The 25,725-nt window shown below is 43.9% G+C and overlaps 1 protein-coding gene across 1 annotated transcript in view; it reads left to right on the top strand.

Annotated features, from left to right (window-relative positions):
• Window positions 1-315: 315 nt before the first annotated feature.
• Window positions 316-25,725, top strand: part of TPP2 (tripeptidyl peptidase 2) — a 321,173-nt gene continuing 295,763 nt past the window's right edge. The window contains 3 exon segments of the mRNA XM_030201336.1: window positions 316-821; window positions 7,089-7,217; window positions 21,145-21,240. Coding sequence (XP_030057196.1) covers window positions 657-821; window positions 7,089-7,217; window positions 21,145-21,240 — 390 coding nt within the window. The 5' untranslated portion in view covers window positions 316-656.

Below are 25,725 nucleotides of genomic sequence, written 5' to 3'. Positions count from 1 at the left end.
AGACATGAAGGCATCCGACCAGCACAATAAAGACCAAGCAAAAAATAATATAAAAAAAGAAAAATTAAAACACACGTCACATCTACAGTCATTCAACCCACCAAAAATATATTTTAAAAAAAGGGGGAAGGGGAGGGAGAAAAATCGCTGGATGGATTAAAAAAAAGATTCCGGTCCGGAATTGGATCAGAGAAGCAGTTGGTGTCAATGTCAAATCATTTGGTCTCAATCAAACCCCTTTGATCCCAGCCATCTCCAGAGCATCGACCCTGTCTGTCTAGCTGCGATTCATTTCACTTCCGGGTTCGTGGCGGCCAGCTACAGTGCTTACCCGGATATAAATAATCCATCGTCAGAGTAATACTAGTTATTACACGTTTAATTTTTTTTAATGAAACCTGTAGACTAAAAACTAATAATTTTTAAATATCATCCTGGGGGAGGCTTCTTTTAACAACACCAAGGCCCTCGCGACCAGGGGAAATTAGCGATCTTCTTCGGCTCGGAATCATCTCACTTTTGTTTCGCTCTCGCTACCGGTTTTCTTATTGGTTTCGACAGCATCACGTTGTTTGTTCCGCGTGGATGTGGATGTGTGGTGTGGCCTCTCTTCGTTGTTTCCGTTAGTCTGACGCCTGTTTGCTTGCCTGCTTATCATGGCTTCTGTGGCTGCTGAAGAGCCCTTCCCTTTACACGGGCTTCTGCCGAAGAAGGAGACAGGTGCAGCTGCCTTCGTTACCCGGTTTCCTGAATATGATGGGCGAGGGGTGCTGATGGCGGTGTTGGACACTGGCGTTGATCCCGCGGCCCCGGGAATGCAAGTAAGTATAGTAATGCCGGTGGACGTGGCCCTTAGTGTTGCAACACAGTGAGCAAAACAGTCAAAGGGGGAGGGGGGAAGCAGCTGAGCTGATACTGTTGCTCATGGTGAAATAGTTTTCAGTGCAGCTTTCATTCTTTTTCTGCCAAGTTCAACTAAAGTTAACCCCCCGAGGCGCAACGAATATTATGTATATGATGTTTTGTAAGCGTTCGGAGAAATGCAGACACACATTTCCATTTATTTATTTTTTTATTTGTTTGTTACATTTGTATCCCACAGACATTTCCCCACCTATTTGTAGGCTCAATGTGGCTTACATAGTACTGGAGCAGCGTTTTGCAGACTCCGGTGTAAACAAATACTCAGTGATGATGTGGTAAGATAAAGTTCATGTGGCACAGCCACATTAGGGAAGCATACAACGGAAGTGTTGTGTCCTTTACGTATTTTAGTATTAGTGTGTTGTTGAAATCGGCTTTTATGTCGGGTTGGTAGGGTATGCCTTTTTAAACAGGTTAGTTTTTAGTGATTTCCTGAAGTTTTGATGGTCGTACCTAGTCTTCAAGGCTTTTGGTAATGCGTTCCACAGTTTGTGTGCTTATGTAGGAGAACTTGGATGCATAGGTAGATTTGTATTTGAGTCCTTTGCAGCTTGGGTATTGCAGATTTAGGTACGTTCGTGTTGATCTGGATGTGTTTCTAGTTGGTAGGTTGATCAGGTCTGTCATGTATCCTCGGGCTTAATTTTGTGAACCATAGTGCAGATTTTGAAGGCAATGCATTCTTTGATTGGGAGCCAGCTGCCAGTGTAGTTTTTTGCGGAGGGGTTTTGCGCTTTCAAATCGCATTTTACCAAAGATAAGCCTAGCTGCCATGTTTTGACTGGTCTGAAGTTTCTTTAGCGTTTGTTCTTTGCATCCCGCATAGATTCCATTGCAGTAGTCCACCTGGCTTAGTACCATTGATTGTATCAGGTTGCGAAATGTTTCCCTCGGGAAGAATTGTTTTACGCGTTTCAGTTTCCACATTGCGTGGAACATTTTCTTTGTTGTGGATGTCACTTTGCTCTCTAGTGTTAAGTTGCGGTCTATTGTAACGCCAAGGATTTTCAGGCTGTCTGAGATAGGGAGGGTGTAATCTGGGGTGTTGATAGTTGTCTGCGCTGTGTTGGGATGAGAGGATGAGACAGTGTGTTTTTTCTTTTTAGTTGAAATGCATTTGCCCAAGAGTCCATGATGCTCAAGCTGTTCTTGTTTTCGTTGGTGATTTCTGTCAGTTTAGATTTGTAAGGAATGTATATTGTGACAACATCTGCATAGATGAAGGGGTTAAGGCCTTGGTTGGATAAGGACTTGGCTAGTGGGGTCATCATTAGATTGAAGAGGATCGGTGATAGTGGAGATCCTTGTGGTACTCCGCAGTCTGCTTTCCACGGTGATGATGTGATTGAGTTTGATTTTACTTTATATGTTCTTGTGGTTAGGAAACCTTTGATCCAGTTAAGTATGTTTCCTCCAATTCCAAACTTGTCTAGTAATCTTATTAATATGTTATGGTTTACCATGTCGAATACACTAGACATGTCGAATTGGAGGAGGAGGATGTTTTTGCCTATTGCTATTTCCTACTTGAATTTGGTTAGGAGAGTGAGTAATACTGTTTCTGTGCTGTGGAGGGGGCGAAAACCTGACTGTGATTCGTGTAGTATTGAGAATTTGTTTATGTGATCTGTCAGTTGTTTGGTTACCATGCTTTCCATCAATTTGACTGACAACGGGATGGATGCTACTGGACGGTTGTTAGTGATTTCATTGGTTTTTTTCTTGGTGTCTTTCGGTCTTGGGGTGGATACGATATTGCCATTTTCCGTAGGGAAGAAACCTTGCTGTAGCATGTAATTTAAGTGGGATGTGAGGTCTACTATGAAGCGGTCTGGGGCGGATTTCATTAGGTAGTTGGGGCAGGTATCCAGTTTACAGTGGGTGTTTGAGAACCTACTGATCGCCTGTGCAACTGCATCGATGGTGAGGGGGGCAAAGTTTAACCAGGTTTGGTCAGCCGGGTATTCTCCAGTGATTGGGTCCAATTCATTAAGGAAGTTTTCGATGTCAGTGTTGATCTGAGGTAGCGTGTTACGTAGATTTACAATTTTCTCATTGAAATACTTAGCAAGTTTATCTGTAGATGAGATGTCTGTATTCGATGTGGTGACCAGGTTGGTGTCTAGGAGTTTGTTCATGAGTTATTAGATTGTAAGCTCTTTGAGCAGGGACTGTCTTTCTTCTATGTTTGTACAGCGCTGCGTATGCCTTGTAGCGCTATAGAAATGCTAAATAGTAGTAGTAGTATAATTTCTTCTTGTCTTTCCTATTTTCGTTTTATAGTATGATCCTTTGGACTTTCTTATAGCATATTTGTATTTTCTTTGTGATTGTTTCCATGTGTTGAGTGCGTGTTCATCTTTTGTTTTTTTCCATGCTCGTTCAAGTTTTCTGGATTGTGTTTTTAGCTTTTTCAGTTCATCGTTGAACCATGGTGTCAAGTTATGCTTACGTGAGGTTTTTGTTCGTAAGGGTGCAATTTTTTTTCACGGAGAGGGTGGTAGACGCTTGGAATGCCCTCCCGCGGGAGGTGGTGGAGATGAAAACGGTAACGGAGTTCAAACATGCGTGGGATATGCATAGAGGAATCCTGTGCAGAAGGAATGGATCCTCAGAAGCTTAGCTGAAATTGGGTGGCGGAGCAGGTGGGGGGAAGAGGGGGTGGTGGTTGGGAGGCGAGGATAGGGGAGGGCAGACTTATACGGTCTGTACCAGAGCCGGTGATGGGAGGCGGGACTGGTGGTTGGGAGGCGGGAAATACTGCTGGGCAGACTTATATGGTCTGTGCCCTGAAAAGGACAGGTACAAATTCAAGGTAAGGTATACACATATGAGTTTGTCTTGGGCAGACTGGATGGACCATGCAGGTCTTTTTCTGCCGTCATCTACTATGTTACTATGTTACTATCTTTTATCCCATTCCATGAGGTAGTATATGGAGTCTGTTTGTGCTGTCCATTCATTGTTGTATATCTGTTGCCAGAATGTTTTCGAGTCTATTTGACCTCTAGTACTGTAGGATGTGTGTTCTTGTACTTGGTGTGATCCCTTCTTCCGCCAGTGTAGGGATAAGTTTAGTTTTGTAGTGATCAGTCCAGGGTGCTTCTGTCCATTTAATATCTGTTATTATTAAGTTCTGGTCTGTTGAGAGTTTGTGTGAGATGAGATCAAGTGTGTGCCCTTTGATTTGGGTTGCTTGCATTTGTGGCTATTTGAGATTCCATAGGTGGAGGAATTCCTTGCATTTGCATGCGTTTATTGAGTTTGGGTCTTCTAAGTGAAGGTTGATATCTCCTATTACTAGTACATCAATCATTGTTCTGATAAACAGCAGGGTTCATTCGCCATCATAGAGATTGGGAGAGTTCACCCCAAGTGAAGTCTACCCATACCGGGGTGTGATTGGAATCCTCAACATTACCTATCACTGTCTGCACCACAGACTGAAACATAATCCCGAGAAACCAAGATGTAGTCCAAGCGCGCATGAACCTTGTGAGGATGAGAGAAAAAAGTAAAATCAGTTCCTCCATATGAAATGGTCATCAGACATCTAACACTGCCAGCTCCTTTATCAAGTAGTTGACTCCCTTGTGCTCGTGATCCCCCTGGGGCCATCTCGGTGGTTTACAATCTTTCATGGGTCACTGGTGATGTTAAAATCTCCCCCTATGGTAAGAGAGTAATCATCATACATTGCCAAGTGTGTTCATATTTGAGTGAAAAATTTATGTATATAAACATTAGGGGCGTAAATGCTGCACCTCACCACTTTGATCCCCTGCAGTACACCTGCCACCACTATAAATCTCCCCTCTGGATATTGGTAAAAGTTATGGAGTGTAAAGGCCAAGGTCCTTTTTGATGGTTATTAAATGCTGCTTAAAAAATCTCCTCGACCCAGTCCCTTCTCAACTTCAAATGTTCCAGTTTATTCAGATGTGTCTCTTGCAGCAGCACCACATCCGCGCGTGTTCCCTTCAGGGCTTGTAGGAGCCTAGTTCATTTTATTGGGGAGTGTACACCATCTACATTAAGGGGCAAAACCCGCAAACTAGCCGTAACCATGGTAACCATTGTACTGTACTTGCTAGATGCATATCTGTAACTGTTGCACCGGAGGAGCCCCTCCAGCTCCCTGCACCCCCAAGAACATTTGAGACAAGCAGTGATTATATTATATAGACCCAGCTACAGAAAAGACCACAGCTGGAGTCATGAAGACCTTGAAGACCCCCCTCCCAACACCACCCCATCTCATAGAATCAATGTAAAACTAATAACAACCACATGCATACTGCAAACCATATTTCAACTTATCCCTCCTCTCCACTTCCCCTCTTCTGCATCCCCACATCATTTACCCCCCCCCCCCCCCCCCCCCCAAATTTCACACAGCTCATACATTGAAACTATTAACGACAGTAAGGCATCAATACTGCAAATAAAATGCATCAAGCACCACTGGCATCCAGAGGGCTCCTCCAATACTCATCCCGCAAATGATTCCACAATGGGCATGGCAGTACAAAGCAAAACCCCACGTGGGAGGACCCTCTGCAGCTAGAGCCAGGCACTGGTAGGTAAATGTCCTCACGCAATCTGGAGGAGCCCATTAGAGTGCACAGGCTACAAGGACTGTACCCCCAAGAAAAGGGCTACAAGTCACAGACGTAGTCTGTCAGAGGTGCATACTGCCCCACTGCAACAAAAACTGGTTCCAGAGCAATCTGAGATACAACAGCCTGGAAGTAAAAGTAAAAGTCCCAAAGAAAAAGAATAAAACTGCTACAGCTTGCCCACAAAGGATTTGAGATCCACTGGATCAGTGAAGAATAAGGTCTCGTTACTGTGGATCACCGAGTCCTTCGCCTGGTATAGCAGGGAAAACATTTCCCCTGAACATAGAGCATCTTGCATTGCTGACCCATCCATCTCCGCTGCTCTGACACACGTGCTGAGTAACAAAAGTACATGTGCTCCCTTATAGCCCACCTCGTACCTGATGTGATAGGCTTGCATAAGTCGCTCCTTCTCTGCGTAGGTAAGCACATGGGCCAGCTTCTCCCCCTCCTGGATGGTACACACATGGTGTGTGCTCTCCACCTGCTTGGGATGTTCTGATAGCGGGATATCTAGGTGAGAAGGGAGCCATTTCTCAAATTCCCACAACTCCTTATCGTGTACCATTTCTGGCAAGCTGATAATCTGATTATTATTACACCTGCTCCTGTTTTCCAAATCGTCCATCAGCTGCAGCAGTTGGCGAATCTAGGACTTTGCTTCATTAAGGCGAGACTCCACAGATTGTGTGGTCCTCCTTTCTGGCGATGTGCTCATCTGCTTGCTGAATCCTCAGTCCCTGGCACTCAAAGTTCTCTTTGTTATCAACAGAAGCTTGCAGTTTGGAGAGCCGATAATCTAGGACTGCGGTAAGCTGTTTTGTTAGCTCCCGAACTGCTTCCTCCTGTAGGGTGACCACAGAAGCATTGTTGCTTTACGGTGCCATCTTGGGACTTACGACCTTTGCAAGAACTTTACCAGGCCATGGAGTTTTGCCGGCATGCCACACCAATCGTGTACCAGGATCCCGGGCAGCCATACCAATAATGCTTGGGTTTGTAACAAAAGCGACCAAGTAAAAATCAAGTCCCCAGGGGTTTGGGAAGTCAGAAAAAATTGTAGATAACAGCGCGTGCAGAGCAGAACCGAAGGGCGTCTGCTCAGCCAAGCAGCATCACGTGGCCCCCCCCTAATGAGTACCAGCTTATAATACCTCTGTTACACATCTATTTTTTTTTTTAGTTTTTGTTCTGAATAATTTGTATAATTTGAGCTTTTGATTTTTAAATAATGCAAAATTTTTAAAAATTATGTTATATTTTGTACTTTTTTACATGTATGTGTTCTGAAGACCCTTGTTGCAGGTAATATGCCAAAACATGGGTGTCTGGTCCTCAGACAGTGTTTCCATACCCTTTTCTTCTGGCCAGCTATACTTCTTTGGATTGTTACGTTGCTTGTATTGTGAATTCCCTCTGCCCTTTTGAGTATATTTATGTAGCAAGTTCAACCTTTTGGTAAGAACATTTTAGTCATCCTGTTAAGAAATTTCTGATATCTGATAGTGTTTTTTTGTTTTGTTTTGTTTTTCTCTCCACTAGATCACAACTGATGGGAAGCCGAAAATAATTGACATCATAGATACAACAGGCAGTGGAGATGTAGACACGTCTACTATAGTAGAACCAAAAGAAGGGGTAATAGTTGGTCTTTCTGGAAGAACTCTTAAGGTATACTGTCATATGCTATACATTTGCGTTTTCATTTCTCTTGTGAACCCAAAATATTGTGAGTAGATGGCTGGGCCAGTTTGCATAGTGTACATAGTACCTGGTAATATCTGAGAGGTGTATATATTATCGGTGAATCAGTGGTATGATCTGGATACCTATTTTCACAGGCAGAGTTCAGCTGTTTACCTTTGTGAGGTTTGGATGTTCAGGGTGGGAGTGTGAGTAGATGTGTTTGTCATGGGTTTGTGTGTGTATTGGCAATGTGGGTTGGAGGTAGAGTATGTGTAGGCAGATGTGAGCATATAGACTTTTTCTTCTCCTTGCACTTCCCCTGTTCCTCCACCACCCTCTCTCTCTCCTACTTTCTCCTCCTTCCCCTGCTATCTAACTTTGCATGCTCCCTCTTCCCAACTATCTGCCTTTTACTCTTTCCCTCTCATCCTCCACCCTTCACTTCTCGCCTCTTCTGTAATCCCTCTTTTCCCTTTGTGCTCCTTCCCTTTCTTTTTCTCCTTTCTAACTAACCAGGTATTTAGCCATCATAGATCAGAAATGTACATTCATCTTGCAGGAAAACAGGCTATTTAAAACCAATTAAGTGAGGTCCGTCTGGTTCCTCCTCTGTAACCCCTCTTCTCTCTTTGCACTCCTCCCCTTTCTTTTTCTCCTTTCTAAGTAACCAGGTATTTAGCCATCATAGATCAGAAATGTATTCATCTTGTAGGAAAACAGGCTATTTAAAACCAATTGAGGTCTGTCTGGTTCTGTTATCGATGACATTACCCTGGTACCATTTAACTATATTAATGCTAGATCAGTGGGCAATAAATTACAATTATTGAATGATCTTATAATTTCCATGATCTGGGTTTTTTGTTTTTAGCCAAAACCTGGTTAAAAGAAATTGATAGTCCTCTCATTCCATTCTTTTGCCCACAGAAGTGGGGACACCGGGTGGAGGGTTGGCCATAGTATATAAAACAAATTTTTTCACCCTTTCCCTGGTTAAATCCATGGTCTCACCAGAGATCAAAGTAATGCTATGTAATCTCCAGGACAAACAAGTCCCTTCTAACTACTACTAGTCATTTATTGACCACCTAGTTCTTGGTCCAAAGCAGAATCTATATTACTAGTGATATTCTCAAGCTTTCTGTCGGTTTTCCTGGGTTATTATTTTGGGCAATCTAAATTTGCATATAGAAGATGATACAGATCCTGATGTAGCAAATTTTACAGCTTTTGTATCATCCTGGGAATTGTCCTTATTGATCACAGGCCCTACACATGAAAAAGGTCATACTCGACTTTCATGGAGTATTTCCTTTACACCTAAGTGAACGATCCTATCTGGAATGCAGTACCTTGGTCAGATCATTATTTGTTGGGGGCTGTACTATATATGTGATTTGTCTAGACCAACTTGCCAGAATCCCCCCTAAATTGATTTACTCCAGAGGCAAAATCAATGGAGAGGCTTTTTGGCTTGAAATGTCTCAGAATAAGAATGATGTGCCTCTGGAGTATGTCAAGATGAAATCTCATTGGCTGCATCAGTGCTAGATGAGAGAGCACCATTAAGAATGAGAAATACTATTATTAGAAAATCTGCTCTATGGTTTACCCTCGAGTTGTCAACATTGAAATCTAAATGTTGTTTGGAAACATTTTGGAGGCAAAGTAAGGAACATGCTGAACAGGATTGGTCTGGGTTAAAGTGTATAAAAATAAAATTGCAGAGGACAGGAGAATCTACTGTTCTAAACTTATAGGTAATAACTGCCTAAACACGAAGATGTTGTTTAACATAGTCAAGTGATCGACAGTCCTCCTCAACGTCTGACTCTACAATCTCAACGCTAAATCCCACTCCACAAGAACTTACTGACTTTTTTTGCAAATAATTACTCAGATTCGATTTAGAGCTTGATGTTCAGGCCAAAGAGCTCCAAACTAAATCTTCAAAGGAAATAACTTCTTGGACAAGTCACAACTCACCAACATTGGAATCTTTTCTCATCCATTTCTAGGGAAGAAGTTGCTTCTTTATTAAAAAAGCTAGCACAGTCTTATTGGATTCACACCCTTCTTTCCTATTCTCCTCAATCCCTCCTTCTATGATCTGCTAGATAACTGAAATGACTAACGATCTGTTTGAAAAGGGTATCTTACCTGTAGAGATGGCCCGAATAGCTTTGACCCCTATCCCAAAGGCAGCTGGTTTAGATCCAGCAATACCTGCCAGTTACTGTCCTGTAGTGAGCATACCGATCTTCACCAAGTTAATTGAATCTTATGTCAGCAAAACAATTCTCAAAATATCTGGATGACTATTCATGTCTACTCCCATTTTGGTTTTGGAGCAGCCCACAGCATGGAAACTGTACTGTTTAGTCCTGACCTTGTATGTAAGATCTCAATTATCATTTGGCAAGCAAACCATATTATTACAATTTGACATTTCTACAGTCTTTGATGCAGTGGACCACTCCTCCCACTTCCTCACTGTCTCAAGAACCCAAGGTGGGAGCAACCGGGACACCTCTTGATAGATATGGGAGAGAAGCTTGTGCCGGGAGTCGGACTTGAACAACACCACTTCTATTTTGGTCAGCTCATGATACAAATTTGCCTTCGCATCCAGGCTTACTAAAAAGTCACACCCCCGAAAATATTGATAGAATTGAATTATGTCCAGTATGTCGTGTAGCTGCCCATGTGCGAATTAGGGATCTCTGGAAAAATAAGTCCTTACAGTAGTAAAGCCTCACCTCCCCCATTTGTGACCTCAAGGTTGGTAATCTCTCTCTCTCTTGCTTTTTTTTTTTTTTAAGTAAACTCTGTGGGAAAGTAGACCCACTCACATCACATTGGTTCCATACCCCTGCCCACACCTCCAACAGAGGAGCAAGAAAGGCATGTGACGAGCTATAAGATTCATCCCTCCCCTACCCGCCCTGACTTCTCCCCCAATCTCAAACCAGGAGTGAAGGTACAAGTGTGCCTTTTCCAATAGAGCCCATCTTATAGTCAGGTCGTCTACATAATGTTCCCTGAAGGATTTAAGCACCACTGCCTGGTAATGTCTTCTGAAGTTGGGTACTCCAACCCCCCTTCTTCTTTAGAGAGCTGTATTGTCCTCCACCCCACCCTGGGCTGTCCAGCTCCCCAAATGAACTTTCTCCACATCTTATCCCAGACTGTAAATTGTATGCTTGGGATTTGTATCTGCAACTTCGCAAATAGGAAAAGAAACTCATCATATGAAGCACTGCCACCCTTCCCCATCATGACAACCAGAGCATTTTCCACGCGTCAAGATCCTGCTGGCTCTGTATGAGTCTATCATAATTCAGATGGAACAAGTTCACATTGTGGTTGGACATGATAATTCCCAAATATCTGAACCCTTTGGTAGCCACCTTGAAGGGGAAGGAAGTGAATTCTGAAGGGGCCACATTAAACAGCAGTGTCTCAGTCAGTATTTGTTTTAAAACCTGACACTGTGCCAGATTGCACTAATTCTGTTAATAGAGACTGCAAAGATTGCTGGGGGTTAGCCATAAAAATTAAGGTGTTATCCACTTAGAGTAATATCTTATGCGGGTCTCCCTGGACCAGAATTGGAGCTATCATTGCCTAATGCGAGCTGCAAAAAGCTGTATAGCTATAGCAAGCAATAAAGGGGACATAAGACACTCCTGCCTGGTGCCCTTCTCTAACTGAAATGCATCCGACTTAATTCCAGTCACTAATATAGCACTACGAGGGGCAGCATATAAGGAACACACCCAGCTGCGATATGTACCCACCAACCCTATAGTATCCATCACTGCAAACAAGTACTCTCACTCCACTCTGTCGAATACTTGCTCCGCATCTATAGCCACACATTTCGCTCGCTCCTTTCTACGCTCAGCAATGTCAGTGAGATTTAATAGCCTGGTTCATATTATCCCCCAGTTGGCAGTCCTGAAATCCTGTCTGGTCATGATGTATCAGTTTGGGGAGAATGAAATCCAACCTATTTGCTAAGATTTTGCAAAGATTTTCATATCGCAGTTTAAGAGGGCAGTGGGACGATAACTCGCGCATGTCAAAGGGTCCCTCTGCCACCTGCCCAAACAGCTCAGCTAGAACTGGAAATGCCTTATGATTAAAAATCTTATAATACTCAGAGGGAAATCCATCCTCTCCTGGTGATTTACCTGTGGGGAGGCTCGCTATCACATTACAAACTTCTGCAGCGGTGATAGAGGAATTAAGGGAAATAGCATCCTGATCTGCTATCCTCGGGATCTGTAACCCTTTCAGATTTGGACAATATCATCCCTAGAGCATTTAAGTTCCGAAGAGTACAAATACTTATAGAAGAGCTGGGGTGAGTGGGCATCGCTGTTGCTTTGTTCATTGTACTGGGTTCTGGGGTGGGCTTGGAAAAGGGGTTGAGAGGTGGGCGAGGTGCCACTAGACACCAGGGTAATAGTTTTGTTGGGAGAGAGGGAAGGAGGGCAGCTGGTCATGTGGGGGGGGGGGGGGAAGAGAAGGGGTTCCATGGGGGAAACTTTTTTTATGTAAAAAAAAATCATGGGGGTGGGAGGAGGATGGGTCATTTCAGGGGTTGGGGTGGTGCCAGAATAAGGCAGAGAGGAAGGAGATACGGCTGTTGCTGACCATGGGGGCTCTACACTAGCTTTAGACCTGGCAGTAGGTTTCTGGCATTGACCTCCCACGGTAGACAGCACATAACCCTGCATGCTGTGGGGTAGATGATTGTTAGCATTCATTTTAATATGCTGTGCACTGATGTCTATCATAGAGTAAACCTTGGTACAGAAACCCTTTTAACATACAGTGGCCATGAACAAGCAGGTAAGCTGCTCATTAAGGGCTCACTGCATTTCTGCATTTGCCCCTAAGGCTCACAAGGGAAGACTAAAAAATCGTTTAAGAACAAAAGCCTCCTTGGCTTCACAGTGGCATCAGAGGTGGAGCTCTTGTATATTTTTATGTGCTTTGGATGCCTTCTACTATTGTATAAGGATTTATTGTATTTTTGCTATTTAATTTTGGAATCTGCTTTGGACACAGTAAAGTGGAATAGCAGTGCTTACATCAAAATTTGTCATTCACTTTTGTGTATTATTTTAGAGGATATAGAGTTGTACATCACTTAGTTGGCCTTGTTTGCTTGAAGGGTGATGTCTTAAATTATTGGAAATGAATGAATGAATGAAAGAAACAGATGAGTCTGGCTAAATTCACAGGACCCTAATTTCTATGCTTGGGCTGAGTTAAGCTTGCTTAGTTCTAATATAAGGGCAAACAGAAGACACAGTTGGCTACCCTACCAGACCCAAAGCATCTCTTTTTTTTTTTTTTTTCCCCCCCTTTAATTTAGTTTGTTTGGCTGCTAGGTAGGACTCAACAGTGACCAAGCAGCACTTCAACATAGCAATATTGCCATTTCTAAAGTCACCAAGCTCAAGAAAAAGGTGGATATCATCTACTTACATTGTATATTCTATCTCTGCCACCTTAATAAGTTGTGCCAAAGATAGATTAAACAAGTTAGCTAGCAGTATGTCATCGTCCACTATGTTGAGGGCAGCTATGAGATCAAGGTAGGACCACACAGTCATGACCTTCATCTAACCCTTGAAGAGTTCACCATATAAAAATGAGCAGTATATGAACTATATCCAGAACAAAATCCAGATTACCCAAAACAGAACTTGCTCCTCAATATAATCTGTTGACTAACAAATAAAATTTTCAATAAGTTAGTGAGAGATATAGTTGAGAGTAAGGTGTATAGGTATTAAATCTTTAAGTACATAAGTAATGCCACACTGGGAAAAGACTAAGGGTCCATCGAGCCCAGCATCCTGTCCACGACAGCGGCCATTCCAGGCCAAGGGCACCTGGCAAGCTTCCCAAACGTACAAACATTCTATACATGTTATTCCCGGAATTGTGGATTTTTCCCAAGTCCATTTAGTAGCGGTTTATGAAACCATCTAACCCTTTTTAAAACTCTGCCAAGCTAACCGCCTTCACCACGTTCTCCGGCAATGTATTCCAGAGTTTAATTACGCGATGGGTGAAGAAAAAGTTTCTCCGATTTGTTTTAAATTTACTACACTGTAGTTTCATCGCATGCCCCCTAGTCCTAGAATTTTTGGAAACAGACGCTTCACATCCACCTGTTCCACTCCACTCATTTTATAAACCTCTATCATGTCTCCCCTCAGCCGTCTCTTCTCCAAGCTGAAAAGCCCTAGCCTCCTTAGTCTTTCTTCATAGGGAAGTCGTCCCATCCCCGCTATCATTTTAGTCGCCCTTCGCTGCACCTTTTCCAATTCCACTATATCTTTCTTGAGATGCGATGACCAGAATTGAACACAATACTGAAGGTGCGGTCGCACCATGGAGCGATATAACGGCATTATAACATCCTCACACCTTTCCATACCTTTCCTAATAATACCCAACATTCTATTCGCTTTCCGAGCCACAGCAGCACACTGAGCAGAGGGTTTCAGCGTATTATCGACGACAACACCCTGATCCCTTTCTTGGTCCGTAACTCCTAACGTGGAACCTTGCATGACATAGCTATAACTCGGGTTCTTTTTTTCCACATGCATCACCTTGCACTTGCTCACATTAAATGTCATCTGCCATTTAGCCGCCCAGTCTCCCAGTCTTGAAAGGTCCTTCTGTAATTTTTCACAATCCTGTAGCGAGTTAACGACTTTGAATAACATCAGCAAATGTAATTACCTCGCTAGTTACTCCCATCTCTAAATCATTTATAAATATATTAAAAAGCAGCGGTCTTAGCACAGACCCCTGAGGAACCCCACTAACTACCCTTCTCCATTGTGAATACTGCCCATTTAACCCCACTCTCTGTTTCCTATCCTTCAACCAGTTTTTAATCCACAATAGGACTTTTCCTCCTATCCCATGACCCTCCAATTTCCTCTGTAGTCTTTCATATGAGGTACCTTGTCAAACGCCTTTTGAAAATCCAGATACACAGTATCAACTGGCTCCCCTTTGTCCATATGTTTGTTTACTCCTTCAAAGAATTGAAGTAAATTGGTCATGCAAGATTTCCCCACACAAAAGCCGTGCTGACTCGGTCTCAGTAATCTATGTCCTCGGATGTGTTCTGCAATTTTGTTTTTAATAATAGCCTCTACCATTTTCCCCGGCACCGACGTCAGACTCCCCGGTCTATAATTTCCCGAATCTCCCTTGGAACCTTTTTTAAAAATGAGGATTACATTGGCCACCCTCCAATCTTCCGGTACCACGCTCGATTTAAAGGATAAATTGCATATCACTAGCAGTAGCTCCGCAAGCTCATTTTTCAGTTCTATCAGTACTCTAGGATGTATACCATCCGGTCCAGGAGATTTGCTACTCTTCAGTTTGCTGAACTGCCCCATTACGTCCTCCAGGTTTACCGTGAAGTCAGTAAGTTTCTCCGACTTGTCCGCTTGAAATATCATTTCCGACACCGGTATCCCACCCAAATCTTCCTCGGTGAAGACCGAAGCAAAGAATTCATTCAATCTCTCCGCTACGTCTTTGTCTTCCTTGATCGCCCCTTTTACCCCTCGGTCATCCTGCCCACCTCGGCCCAACCAATTCTTTTGCTGGCTTCCTGCTTTTAATATACCGAAAAAATCTTTTACTATGATTTTTTTGCCTCTAATGCTATCTTTTTTCGTAATCCCTCATGGCCTTCTTTATCTGCGCCTTGCACTTGCTTTGACACTCCTTATGCTGCTTCTGGTTATTTTCATAATCTTCATAATTGGTTGATCAACTGCCTCTTATGTGACCTAAAAATCTTCTCATATTGAATTTTTCATTGATGATGCCAATGGTCTTTGCAGCAACTCTCCTGCCTCTTTAATCAAGTAGTGTAGGCACAGTGTCTGTAGGGGAACCACTAAGTTTATACCATTTAGGAGCTTAATGAGCCTATCTGTAGACAGTGGATAGAAATCTGACAAAAGCTACATGAGATGGCCCTGCAGAGCCTGTGGTCTCACCAGCCCCCCCTTTTCTATGGCATCAGTAACATCTTCCCCATCATTGGAAGACTCCATAGCTTGCAAATAAGTTTTCAGGTTTGCCCCTTTAGAGCAAGCATGGGGGCCCTTTTACTAAGGTGCATAGGCGCCTACATTTTTAGAACTACCGCATGCTCTGTGCGGTAATTCCATTTTTTACACGCGTCGGACAATATTTTTTATTGTCTGGTTCGCAGCGCTAACTGGGCAGTAATTGGCAGTGTACGCGTGCTGACGATTACCGCCTGGTTAATGCTTGAGACTTTACCGCTAAGTCAATGGGTGGTGGTAAAGTCTCAGGCCCAAAATTGGCGCGCCAATATTAATTTTGCCACATGTACATTTTTGGCAAAAAAAGGCTTTTTTTACAGGCATGCAGAAAAATGGACCTGCTTGCATCCAAAACACACGCCTACACTAGCGCAGGCCATTTTTCGACGCGCCTTAGTATAAGGACCCCATAATTAGCTAAATAATTAACTTTGTATAGATTCACATGTGAATCCTCAGCTGACACAGCAGTTCTAAGTGGGCATGTAACATGAAATGGGTCCCAAAGGACTGTAAGTTGGAAACAGCCCTCAAACTTTCCTTTGAGGTGGCAGAGTTAAGTCTCCAGGCGTCTGTTTATGGCTTGTATGAATCTAGGGCATCCCTTTTTGTGGGTGCAAAAGACTGCCTTGGCGGATGAACTCATTGGGTTTTTGCTGTCCCTGGAGTCTGGTCTGGCTTACTTGGCGGATTTGCTTCGGCCAAAGAAGCATCTTTGGCAGTCACAGCTCGCTGCTGGCTTTGGTTGTGGTATTGGTCGACCGATGTAGCCTCTAAGTCACGCCTTGCAAGATTACCCTTAAGGGAGAAACTGCTTTTCGGGAAAGATTTGGAAAAGATTGTTAAGGTGCTTAGTGATTTTTTTTTTTTTTTAAAGGTCAGCACCATCCAGAGGATAAATCCAGAGCAGGGTTCTGTGCTGGAGCATCCCGCTCTTGGTTCAGGGAGGCGAAGCAGTACCGTCTGGGCCGTTTGGGGGCTTTCCAGAGGTCTCGCTTTCTGCCAAAGTCGCAGCCTTTTCATGGGGACCGCCATCCTTCCACCTCTGTTGCTAGTGCACAACTCGCAACTACAGGTTCCCAATGATGGGGCCCTGGTCCACCCCCTGCCAGTGACTGGGGGACGGCTGTCCCATGTTCTGTGGGAAGGGACCAGGGTAGCTTCAGATGAATGGGTCTTGGAGGTCATCCAAGATGGCTACATGCTTGAGTTTGCCCACCCTCTGGTGGATTTTTTCCTGGAATCTCCCTGCAAGGTGGTGGCAGTTCGAGAGACCCTTGCCAGCTTTATTGAGGTTTGGGTCCGTTTGGCCCATGCCTCTGACAGAGTTAGGCTTAGGCTGTTACTCCATTTACTTTGTGTTTCCAAGAAGGACGTCTCTCTTTGCCCCGTCCATGACCTTAAGTTCATAAACAAGGACTTGCAGGTTTGTAATTTTCGAATGGAAACTTTACATTGGTCATTACCATGGTCCAGCCAGGGGAGTTTTTGACCACCCTCAACCTCAGAGGCTTATCTGCATGTCCCCATTTGGCCTCCTCATCAGCATTTTCTTCAATTTGCAGTGCGAGGTCAGCATATGCGGCCCCTTCAGTTGTTTCTTCTCAGCTGTTGGTCCCCTCTTTCGGAGGATTACCTGATATCTCATGGTCCCCATGTGCAAGGTGAGCCCTGCGCTGGTGGATGATTCAGGAGAACCTACAACGGGGTTTTTCCCTAGCGACGCCGGACTGGGTGGTAGTTGCCACGGATGCCAGTCTTTCCAGCTGGGGTGCTCATTGCCTGAGTCAGACGACCCAGGGGACCTGATCCCCAGTGGAGGTGTCATAGTCGATCAACTGATTGGAAGTGTGAGCGATTTGGTTGGCGCTCCGGGAGTTTCTCTTTTTCCTCTGGTTTCATCCAGCGCGGGTTCTCTTGGACAGTGTGATGGCGATAGCTTACTTCAACAGGCAGGGAGGCACCAAGAGTGCTCTGCTCGCGAAGGAGGTGTCTCTACTCTGTTTCTGGGTGGAGAAACATCTGTTCTTCCTCTCGGCACACATTACAGTATCCTTGAATGTGCAAGCGAATTTCCTCAGTTGGACCAAGCTGGACCCAGGAGAGTGGGAGTTCTCGCCACAGGTCTTTGCACAGATCACGGTCTGTTGGGGAGTCCCGTTGATTGTTCTGATGGCCAGCAGGGCCAACGCAAAGGTGTCCCGCTTCTTCAGCCGAGGCAGGGAGTTTGGGATAGATGCCCTTCTCCAGATCTGGCTATTATGTCTTCTTTATGTGTTCCTGCCATGGCCCTTGGTGTAGTGTGTGGGGAATGAGAATAGTTTGTATATTAATAATATCAGTTTCGCATTGGAGTCCTCCCTTAAAATCTTGAGAATGATCTTTGATAAATATTTTTCGTTTGAAGAGCAAGCGCAGATAGTAACTAACAAGATGTTCAGAGTCTTATAGAAATTATGCTGTATAAAGATCAAATTTTAAGCCAGAAGTGTTTAGATTGATTGCCTATGATGCTGACACACATAGATTATTGTAATAATATGTATATTGGCTGTAAGGAAATGGTAATTAGAAACCTTCAAACCTTGTTAAATACCATGGCATGATTGATATTTGGAGTATCTAAATTTGATAGAGCCACTCCATTATTGGTGACCCAAAGAAGCTTGACATCTGATAAACATATGTACAGTACTGTTTATTATACATACTAGCTGTTAAGCCCGTAAAAACGGGCGAGATTTCCAGCTACCCTCCTCGCCGCCGCTCCCTCCCCCCTCTGTGCCGGGCCCCCTGCACTGACCTGACAGCGCCTCTCACCTCCGTGTGAAAGAGCTGCTGCCTGCAGCGCTTCCACACGGAGGTGAGAGGCGCTGTCAGGTCAGTGCAGGAGGGCCCGATATGGAGGAGGGCGGGAGCGGCGGCGGGGATGGGGGGGGGAGGGTGGAGGTTGGTGCGCGCGATGTTCGTTTCCAGGTGGCAGTGTCCGACAGTGACTCCGACTCCGTTTCCCTCTCTGTTCCGCCCTCTGATGTCATCACGTCATGACGCGAGGGCGGGACAGAGAGGGAAGTCTCTACTGCGCATTTGCAGGTGAGTCGGTCACTTGCCGTTTATATGTTTGATAGTATACAGTCTCCATTAACTGACGTTAGGCTTACTTGAAGTAATCAGTCATAGTCCTCTGTACACTCTTGTGAGTTTGTTTGTTTTTTTTTTTATTTGTATCTCGCGCTTTCCCACTCATGGCAGGCTGAATGCGGCTTAGGTACTTATTTGTACCTGGGACAATGGAGGGTTAAGTGACTTGCCCAGAGTCACAAGGAGCTGCCTGTGCCTGAAGTGGGAATCGAACCCAGTTCCCCAGGACCAAAGTCCACCACTCTAACCACTAGGCCACTCCTCATAGACTATGTCTGCCAGACGGTAAAAACTGTCATAGCACTGACATCCAGTGGCTTCTAGATAGGCCCGCACGGTGTTGAGACTCTCCAGTTCTCTTGCAAAAGTGACAGGAGGTTGTTGAATTTCGTCAGCATGTGCCTCGCTGCTCATTCCATCATCTGTTTTATCACTACGTGTAGGCACATATCTGGGCATCAGTGCTGTCGTCAGCTGTTTGTAGATCGTAATCAACAGCTATGTAGTGATGAAACTCCTCTTCAGTAACACCGGCTGGGATGTCAATAGCCTGTTCATCTGACGCGTTTGCAACAACTGCATCTGTTTCGTCCCTCTCCACAATCTTAACAAAGCTTGCCCGCTTGTAGCAATTCACAATGGTTGCCTGTGTAACATGATTCCAGGCTTCTTTCTTCATATGTAGGGAATCCAACAGTGATAGATTACAAGCCAGTTCAGCAGCACTTTTATCCTTGCCAGTCTGGTCATTCATAACGCTCATCAGACGACGTAGCACAAGAGCCCGATAATGTTGTTTGAAATTATGCCCTGATCCACAGGTTGGATCAGAGAGGTAGTGTTTGGTGGCAGGAAGACCACCTTGACTTTAGCCTGACATCATCACTGTGTGCAGCACAATTATCACAAAGCAACAAAATCTGATGCTTTTGTTCCTGCATTCTAGTGTCCAACTTCTTTAGCCAGTGCTTCCAAATTTCCCCAGTCATCCATGAATTTGCGTTAGCCTCGTATGACACAGGAAGTCGCTTAACATTCTTGAAGCAACGGGGCTGTTTGCTCTTTCCAATGACGAGTCTTTCCAACTTCTGACTCCCATCCATATTGCAGCAAAGGAGGATTGTCAGTCGGTCCTTCGACGTTTTACCTCCAGTAGTTTCGGCATGTTTGAATGCAAGTGTTCCATCAGAAATCACTTGCCAGTAGAGACTGTTTTCATCAGCATTGAAAATGTCACAAGGTGCGTACTCGTTCAAGATGGTAGGAAGAACTGAAACAACCCAATTTTCAGCACCAAAGTCATCAGCGTCTTGTTTTTCACCATGCTGTTTCTTGAATTTTATGTTGTTCCTCTCCTTCCATCTTTCCAACCATCCAACAGTGGCTTTGAATTCAGTTAGTCCAAGACTTTCAGCTAGCTGATTAGCTTTCTCCATAAGCAGTGGACCACTGACAGGAAACTGTGTGCTCCTGACTTTAGAAAACCACCCAAGAAGAGCATCTTCTACATCCTCAGCTTTTCCCGCCCGTATTCGTTTCCATTGTGGATTTGTATTGTTTTGCCAGTCTTCCAGAAGCTGATCTTTCTGTTTCAAAATAAGTGAAATTTGACTGGGATTGACACCATATTCTTGAGCAATAGATGCTTGACTTTGTTTTCTAATTTTTTAAGAACTTCTATTCGTTCAGCTAGTGTTAGTCTTACAGTTGCGCGACTACGATGACTCCAGTATACACTCTTAACAACATTCTTTCGCTTATTCTGCCTGTGGCAGTTAACCAACGAGAGTTCAAATTTACCGCCCCTTTGTCACGTGCCAATCGGCTTCCATATTCCATGCATGCGCTTATGCATGCTTTCCTGCAAAGGAGCGGTCTTAAACCATGCATATAAGCGAATCTTGCACTTATCAGTGGTGCGCTAAACCAAAGTTTGTCCCCTTAGAAATTGATGGCGCCAAAAACGGGACCAAAGTACGGCATGCAGTTAAACAGAGCATGCGCTTATTCAACGTGCACTTAATATATATCTCTAATTTGTGATCCCTTGTTCTATGATTTGATTGAGGGTTTGTGTGTGATTGAGGTGTGGTATTCTCTTTGCAAGTAGTTTCTGTAGCAGTTTCACTTGTTCTGTTTTTCACGTATTAGGTGTATTGGTGTTCTATGGCCCCATTAAAAATTTGTAGTGCTTTCTATTCTTAGGTAGGGCTCATGTTGTTTGAATCGTTGGAATTGGTTCTACTGTTGTATAGTAGGTTTGTTATATCTATGTTGAGGTAGGATTTTTTTTTTTCAGGTTTTGTGTTAATTCATAATGTGCCTGGTAGTGGAGAGATTTATGTTGCTATTACTCAGATGTCATGAGACTCGGGGGAAAAAACATTTTGTATGGTAACTTCCACCTGTTGTTGGGGGGGAAATCAGGTTTGTGTGGACACCATGCTTACGTTTAACTCGAAAGAACTTCTATACTTTATCAGACCAAATGCCCCTGAGAGTCATGTATGTAATGTGTCATGTATGTGAGCATCGTCTTGTCAGGTGTGTCTCGACTGAAAAAAGGTGGAGAACCACTGGTCTATGGTATTGCAGTAGGAAACAACTGAAATTCAACATGTCCAACTTTTCTTTCACAGATACCCACCCCTTGGATAAATCCATCAGAAAAATATCACATAGGCATTAAAAATGGCTATGATTTCTATCCAAAAGCTCTGAAGGAGAGAATGCAGGTAATAGTACTTTTCCATTTCTTTATTTTTATTCTTTTTAGTAGTTCTGTTTGCATTAGTTGCAGTTATCTGTGACTGGTATACCTTTTTTTTTTTTTTTTTATTAAGTCTGTTTAAGTTTAGCATGAGAATAGTTTCTAATTAAAAAACATTATTCATTGAAAACTAAAAGCAAACCATCATCCTTGTCAAACAAGTAAGGATTTTTTCTTATCAAAAAAGTGAAGATTTTAGAATGTAATTTACCTTGATAAATTGTCTGGAATTGTCCAGCCCTCACTCAACTAACAAGATATGAAAGATTAAAAGCATACCTTTAGCTGGGTAAAACGTTAGTAGGCTTAGTGGCTTGTCACAGAAGGTACAAAATGCTTGTAAATTATAAATGTTCAAATCTTCAGGCCTTATTTTCAAAAGGGAATATGCATCTGCAGACAAGATAGGGGCAAATTTCCAGGAACAGTTCTCAGGAGAGCATGCTTGAACTCCCCTTTGAAAACTGGTACAAAGCCCGCAGATAAAAAGTACCTATAGGCTTTGCATTTATGTAGGAAGATTTGAAAAGGGCTCCTAGAAAGGATTATTAGTGTTTTTTTCAATGTGGTTCTGTTCAGCTGAATTAGTGAGTGCTGTCTTGGTGTGATGAAACCATTCCATCTATTTCTTCCATGGCTGACCCCACTGTTGCCTAGGAATGCAGGCAAGCTATGGCAGCTCAGGAGAAAGGAGTTACTTGTAGTTGTAAAGCACTGTACAACCAGCATAAAAGGTAACAATGCCTCTGTGCTGGACATATTAAAAAATAATGTAAAGGCTTACTGTTTAGTTGCAGTTTATTATATATTTTCTTATATATATATTATATACTGTTTTCTTTTATATTGGATTGCTTAACTCTATTATGTTATACTTGTTCTATATGTAATACCAACTGTTTCCTTACTCTTGACTGGTGAATGCCATGATGGAATACTGTAAGCCACATTGAGCCTGCAAGTAGGTGGGGAAAATGTGGGATACAAATAAATATATTACATCCCCTCAAAGCTCCTCTCTCATTCCACAGCCCCCAACCTCTGCCTTCATAGATTCTTAAGGCTTCTACTAAAATTAGGACTTGCAGTGTTCCCTACTGCTAAAGGAAAGGTTCATGGTGGGAGGCGGAGAGGAAATGACACTGCGCAGGTGATAACCTTTTTTTTATTTTATGTTTTATGTGGCAGTTTTCTCCTTTTCCTATGTCCCGCTCAGTCAGAACCAGAGCTGGGATTTGGTGTCATGATTTTTCACTGACAGACACTGCTTAACCCCCAACATAGTTAATCTGGTCCTGCAGCAATGGTCCTTGGCCATGTGCCATGCATCCAAGCTTCTTCTGGAAACCTGCAGTAATGGTCCCTGAGTCTTGTGACTAGGTATTGCTCTTAACTCCAAAAAAAGTTAGTCCGTAGGTTCACTACAGTTTTGGTATGTAGGATAAGTACATAAGTAATGCCACACTGGGAAAAGACCATGGGTCCATCAAGCCCAGCATCCTGTCCACGACAGCGGACAATCCAGGCCAAGGGCGCCTGGCAAGCTTCCCAAACGTACAAACATTCTATATGTCGCGTTCTCGAGGACCTTGGCATTCTGTCAGGCTTTTTCCCCGGGAGCACTGGGTTCATGAGTCCTTGGGCCACTACCGTGGAGCGGCAGTGGCAGGCAAGGTCACCTTCAAGGTAGAGACAAGAATGGACTGGAACCCCGGACTGGAGTTCTGCACAGGAATACACAGGACTGGAACGCACCGGACGGGTGCACACTGGGGTGGAGCCCGCTGGACTGGAACACACTGGAGTGGGGCCCACTGAACTGGAACACACTGGAGTGGGGCCCGCTGGACTGGAACACACTGGAATGGAGCCCACTGGACTGGAACCTACGGGACCGGAACCTGCTGGACGGGAACACACTGGACCAAGGCTTCACCTACGCTTAGCCACCGTTCCCCGAGGGTTGAGCCCTCAGGTTCGGGCGGCCGGCAGGGCTTACAGGAAAACCGGAACTGGAACTAGCAGGCAGGAACAACTGGAGTCAGGATACAGAAGTGCCCCCAGGCACCTAGGCGAAAGCAAGGCAGACAGGCAGGGAATGTCCGGGTTCAGGCAGTAGGCAGGTCAGACAGCGGGCAGAGAGTAGTCAGATTCAGGCAATGGTCAGGTCAAGGAGCAAGACTATGGCTGGAGCTCCAGTAACAAGGAGTACTGGCAACAGACAGAACTAGGGCTGAAGCTCCAGAGGCAAAAGAAAACACACACAGGAAAACCAGAAAGCTAAACACAAGAAGACTAGGAGCTGTACACAAGCTAACAGGAAAGCTGTGCCCAAGCTAACCAGTCATACACAAGAAACTCACTCTAATCAAACACAGGAGGACTAGTAAAGCTGTACACAGGCTAACAAGCAAAGCTGTGCCCAAGCTAACCAGCCATACGCTAGGAACTCACACTGAGCAAACACAGGAGAACTAGTAAAGCTGTACACAGGCTAACAAGCAAAGCTGTGCCCAAGCTAACCAGCCATACGCTAGGAACTCACACTGAGCAAACACAGGAGAACTAGTAAAGCTGAACACAGACTAACAAGCAAAGCTGTGCCCAAGCTAACTAGTCATACACTAGGAACTCACACTGAACTGGACAATGTAGCAGTGCACAGAGCACTCTAACATACCAGGGACCTTAGACAATGCAAAGGCTGCAGTCTCTAAGTGCTTAATAAAGCCCTTCAACACCAGAGGCGCAGCTGCAGCAATCTCTAAGTAACTACGGAGGCTGTTCAGGCACAAACCAAGGAACAGGCAGAAAGCACAGTGAAACACAGAGAGGCTTCCCACACCCAGGTGTAGTGTAGTGAAGCAATTAGAGTCATGCTGGAAGCAGCCAGCACAGAGAGAGAGAGAGAGAGAGAGCTAACCCAGGCAACACCCACAGGTGCAGTATAGTGAAGCAATTAGTGTCATGCTGCTGGATGCAGCCAGCACAGAGAGCCAGAGCTAGCTCAGAAAGGACAGACAGAAGAAACAGGAGCCAGCTAGGAAGCTGACCCCCAGGAACAAGGTAAGTCTGAGGGTGGTCACGGCCACAGACGTGACACTATACATGTTATTCCCGGAATTATGGATTTTTCCCAAGTCCATTTAGTAGCAGTTTATGGACTTGTCCTTTAGGAAACAGTCTAACCCCTTTTTAAACTCTGCCAAGTTAACCGCCTTCACCACGTTCTCCGGCAATGAATTCCAGAGTTTAATTACGCGTTGGGTGAAGAAAACTTTTCTCAGATTTGTTTTAAATTTACTACACTGTAGTTTCATCGCATGCCCCCTAGTCGTAGTATTTTTGAAAAGCGTGAACAGACGCTTCACAGCTACCTGTTCCACTCCACTCATTATTTTATATACCTCTATCATGTCTCCCCTCAGCCGTCTCTTCTCCAAGCTGAAAAGCCCTAGCCTCCTTAGTCTTTCTTCATAGGGAAGTCGTCCCATCCCCACTGTCATTTTAGTCACCCTTCGCTGCACCTTTTCCAATTCCACTATATCTTTCTTGAGATGCGGTGACCAGAATTGAACACAATACTGAAGGTGTGGTCGCACCATGGAGCGATATAACGGCATTATAACATCCTCACACCTGTTTTCCATACCTTTCCTAATAATACCCAACATTCTATTTGCTTTCCGAGCCGCAGCAGCACACTGAGCAGAAGGTTTCAGTGTATTATCGACGACAACACCCAGATCCCTTTCTTTGTCCGTAACTCCTAATGTGGAACCTTGCGTGACGTGGCTATAATTCGGGTTCTTTTTTCCCACATGCATCACCTTGCACTTGCTCACATTAAACGTCATCTGCCATTTAGCTGCCCAGTCTTCCAGTCTCGTAAGGTCCTTTTGTAATTTTTCACAATCCTGTCGCGAGTTAACGACTTTGAATAACTTTGTGTCATCAGCAAATTTGATTACCTCACTAGTTACTCCCATCTCTAAATCATTTATAAATATATTAAAAAGCAGCGGTCCTAGCACAAACCCCTGAGGAACCCCATTAACTACCCTTCTCCATTGTGAATACTGCCCATTTAACCCCACTCTCTGTTTCCTATCCTTCAACCAGTTTTTAATCCACAATAGAAAAAGTCTCATACTCGTTACAGGGTCATGATTCACACAATCAACATTCAATCTGTGGATTAAACCATTTGTTTTGGGACTGGCTTAATCATTGACAAAAACCCCCTTCCAACCAAATGTGTATCTATAATTGTACAAAAAAAAAATTTATTTTAAAATTTTTAAAAGTTGTATTTTTTTTTTATTTTTTTTAATGCTTATTATGACAGGCAATTAGTAATAACATTCTCTCTATTGGGTCACTTATCTCAGCATGCTGCAAACTCTCCAAATCCTGATAGGTTCCCGTTTCGCTTAGGCTTTTTCAAGGG

This window comes from Microcaecilia unicolor, chromosome 4, assembly GCF_901765095.1.
Source record: "Microcaecilia unicolor chromosome 4, aMicUni1.1, whole genome shotgun sequence".
Classification (NCBI taxonomy): Eukaryota; Metazoa; Chordata; class Amphibia; order Gymnophiona; family Siphonopidae; genus Microcaecilia; species Microcaecilia unicolor.
This window is presented reverse-complemented; position numbering and strand designations above follow the sequence as displayed.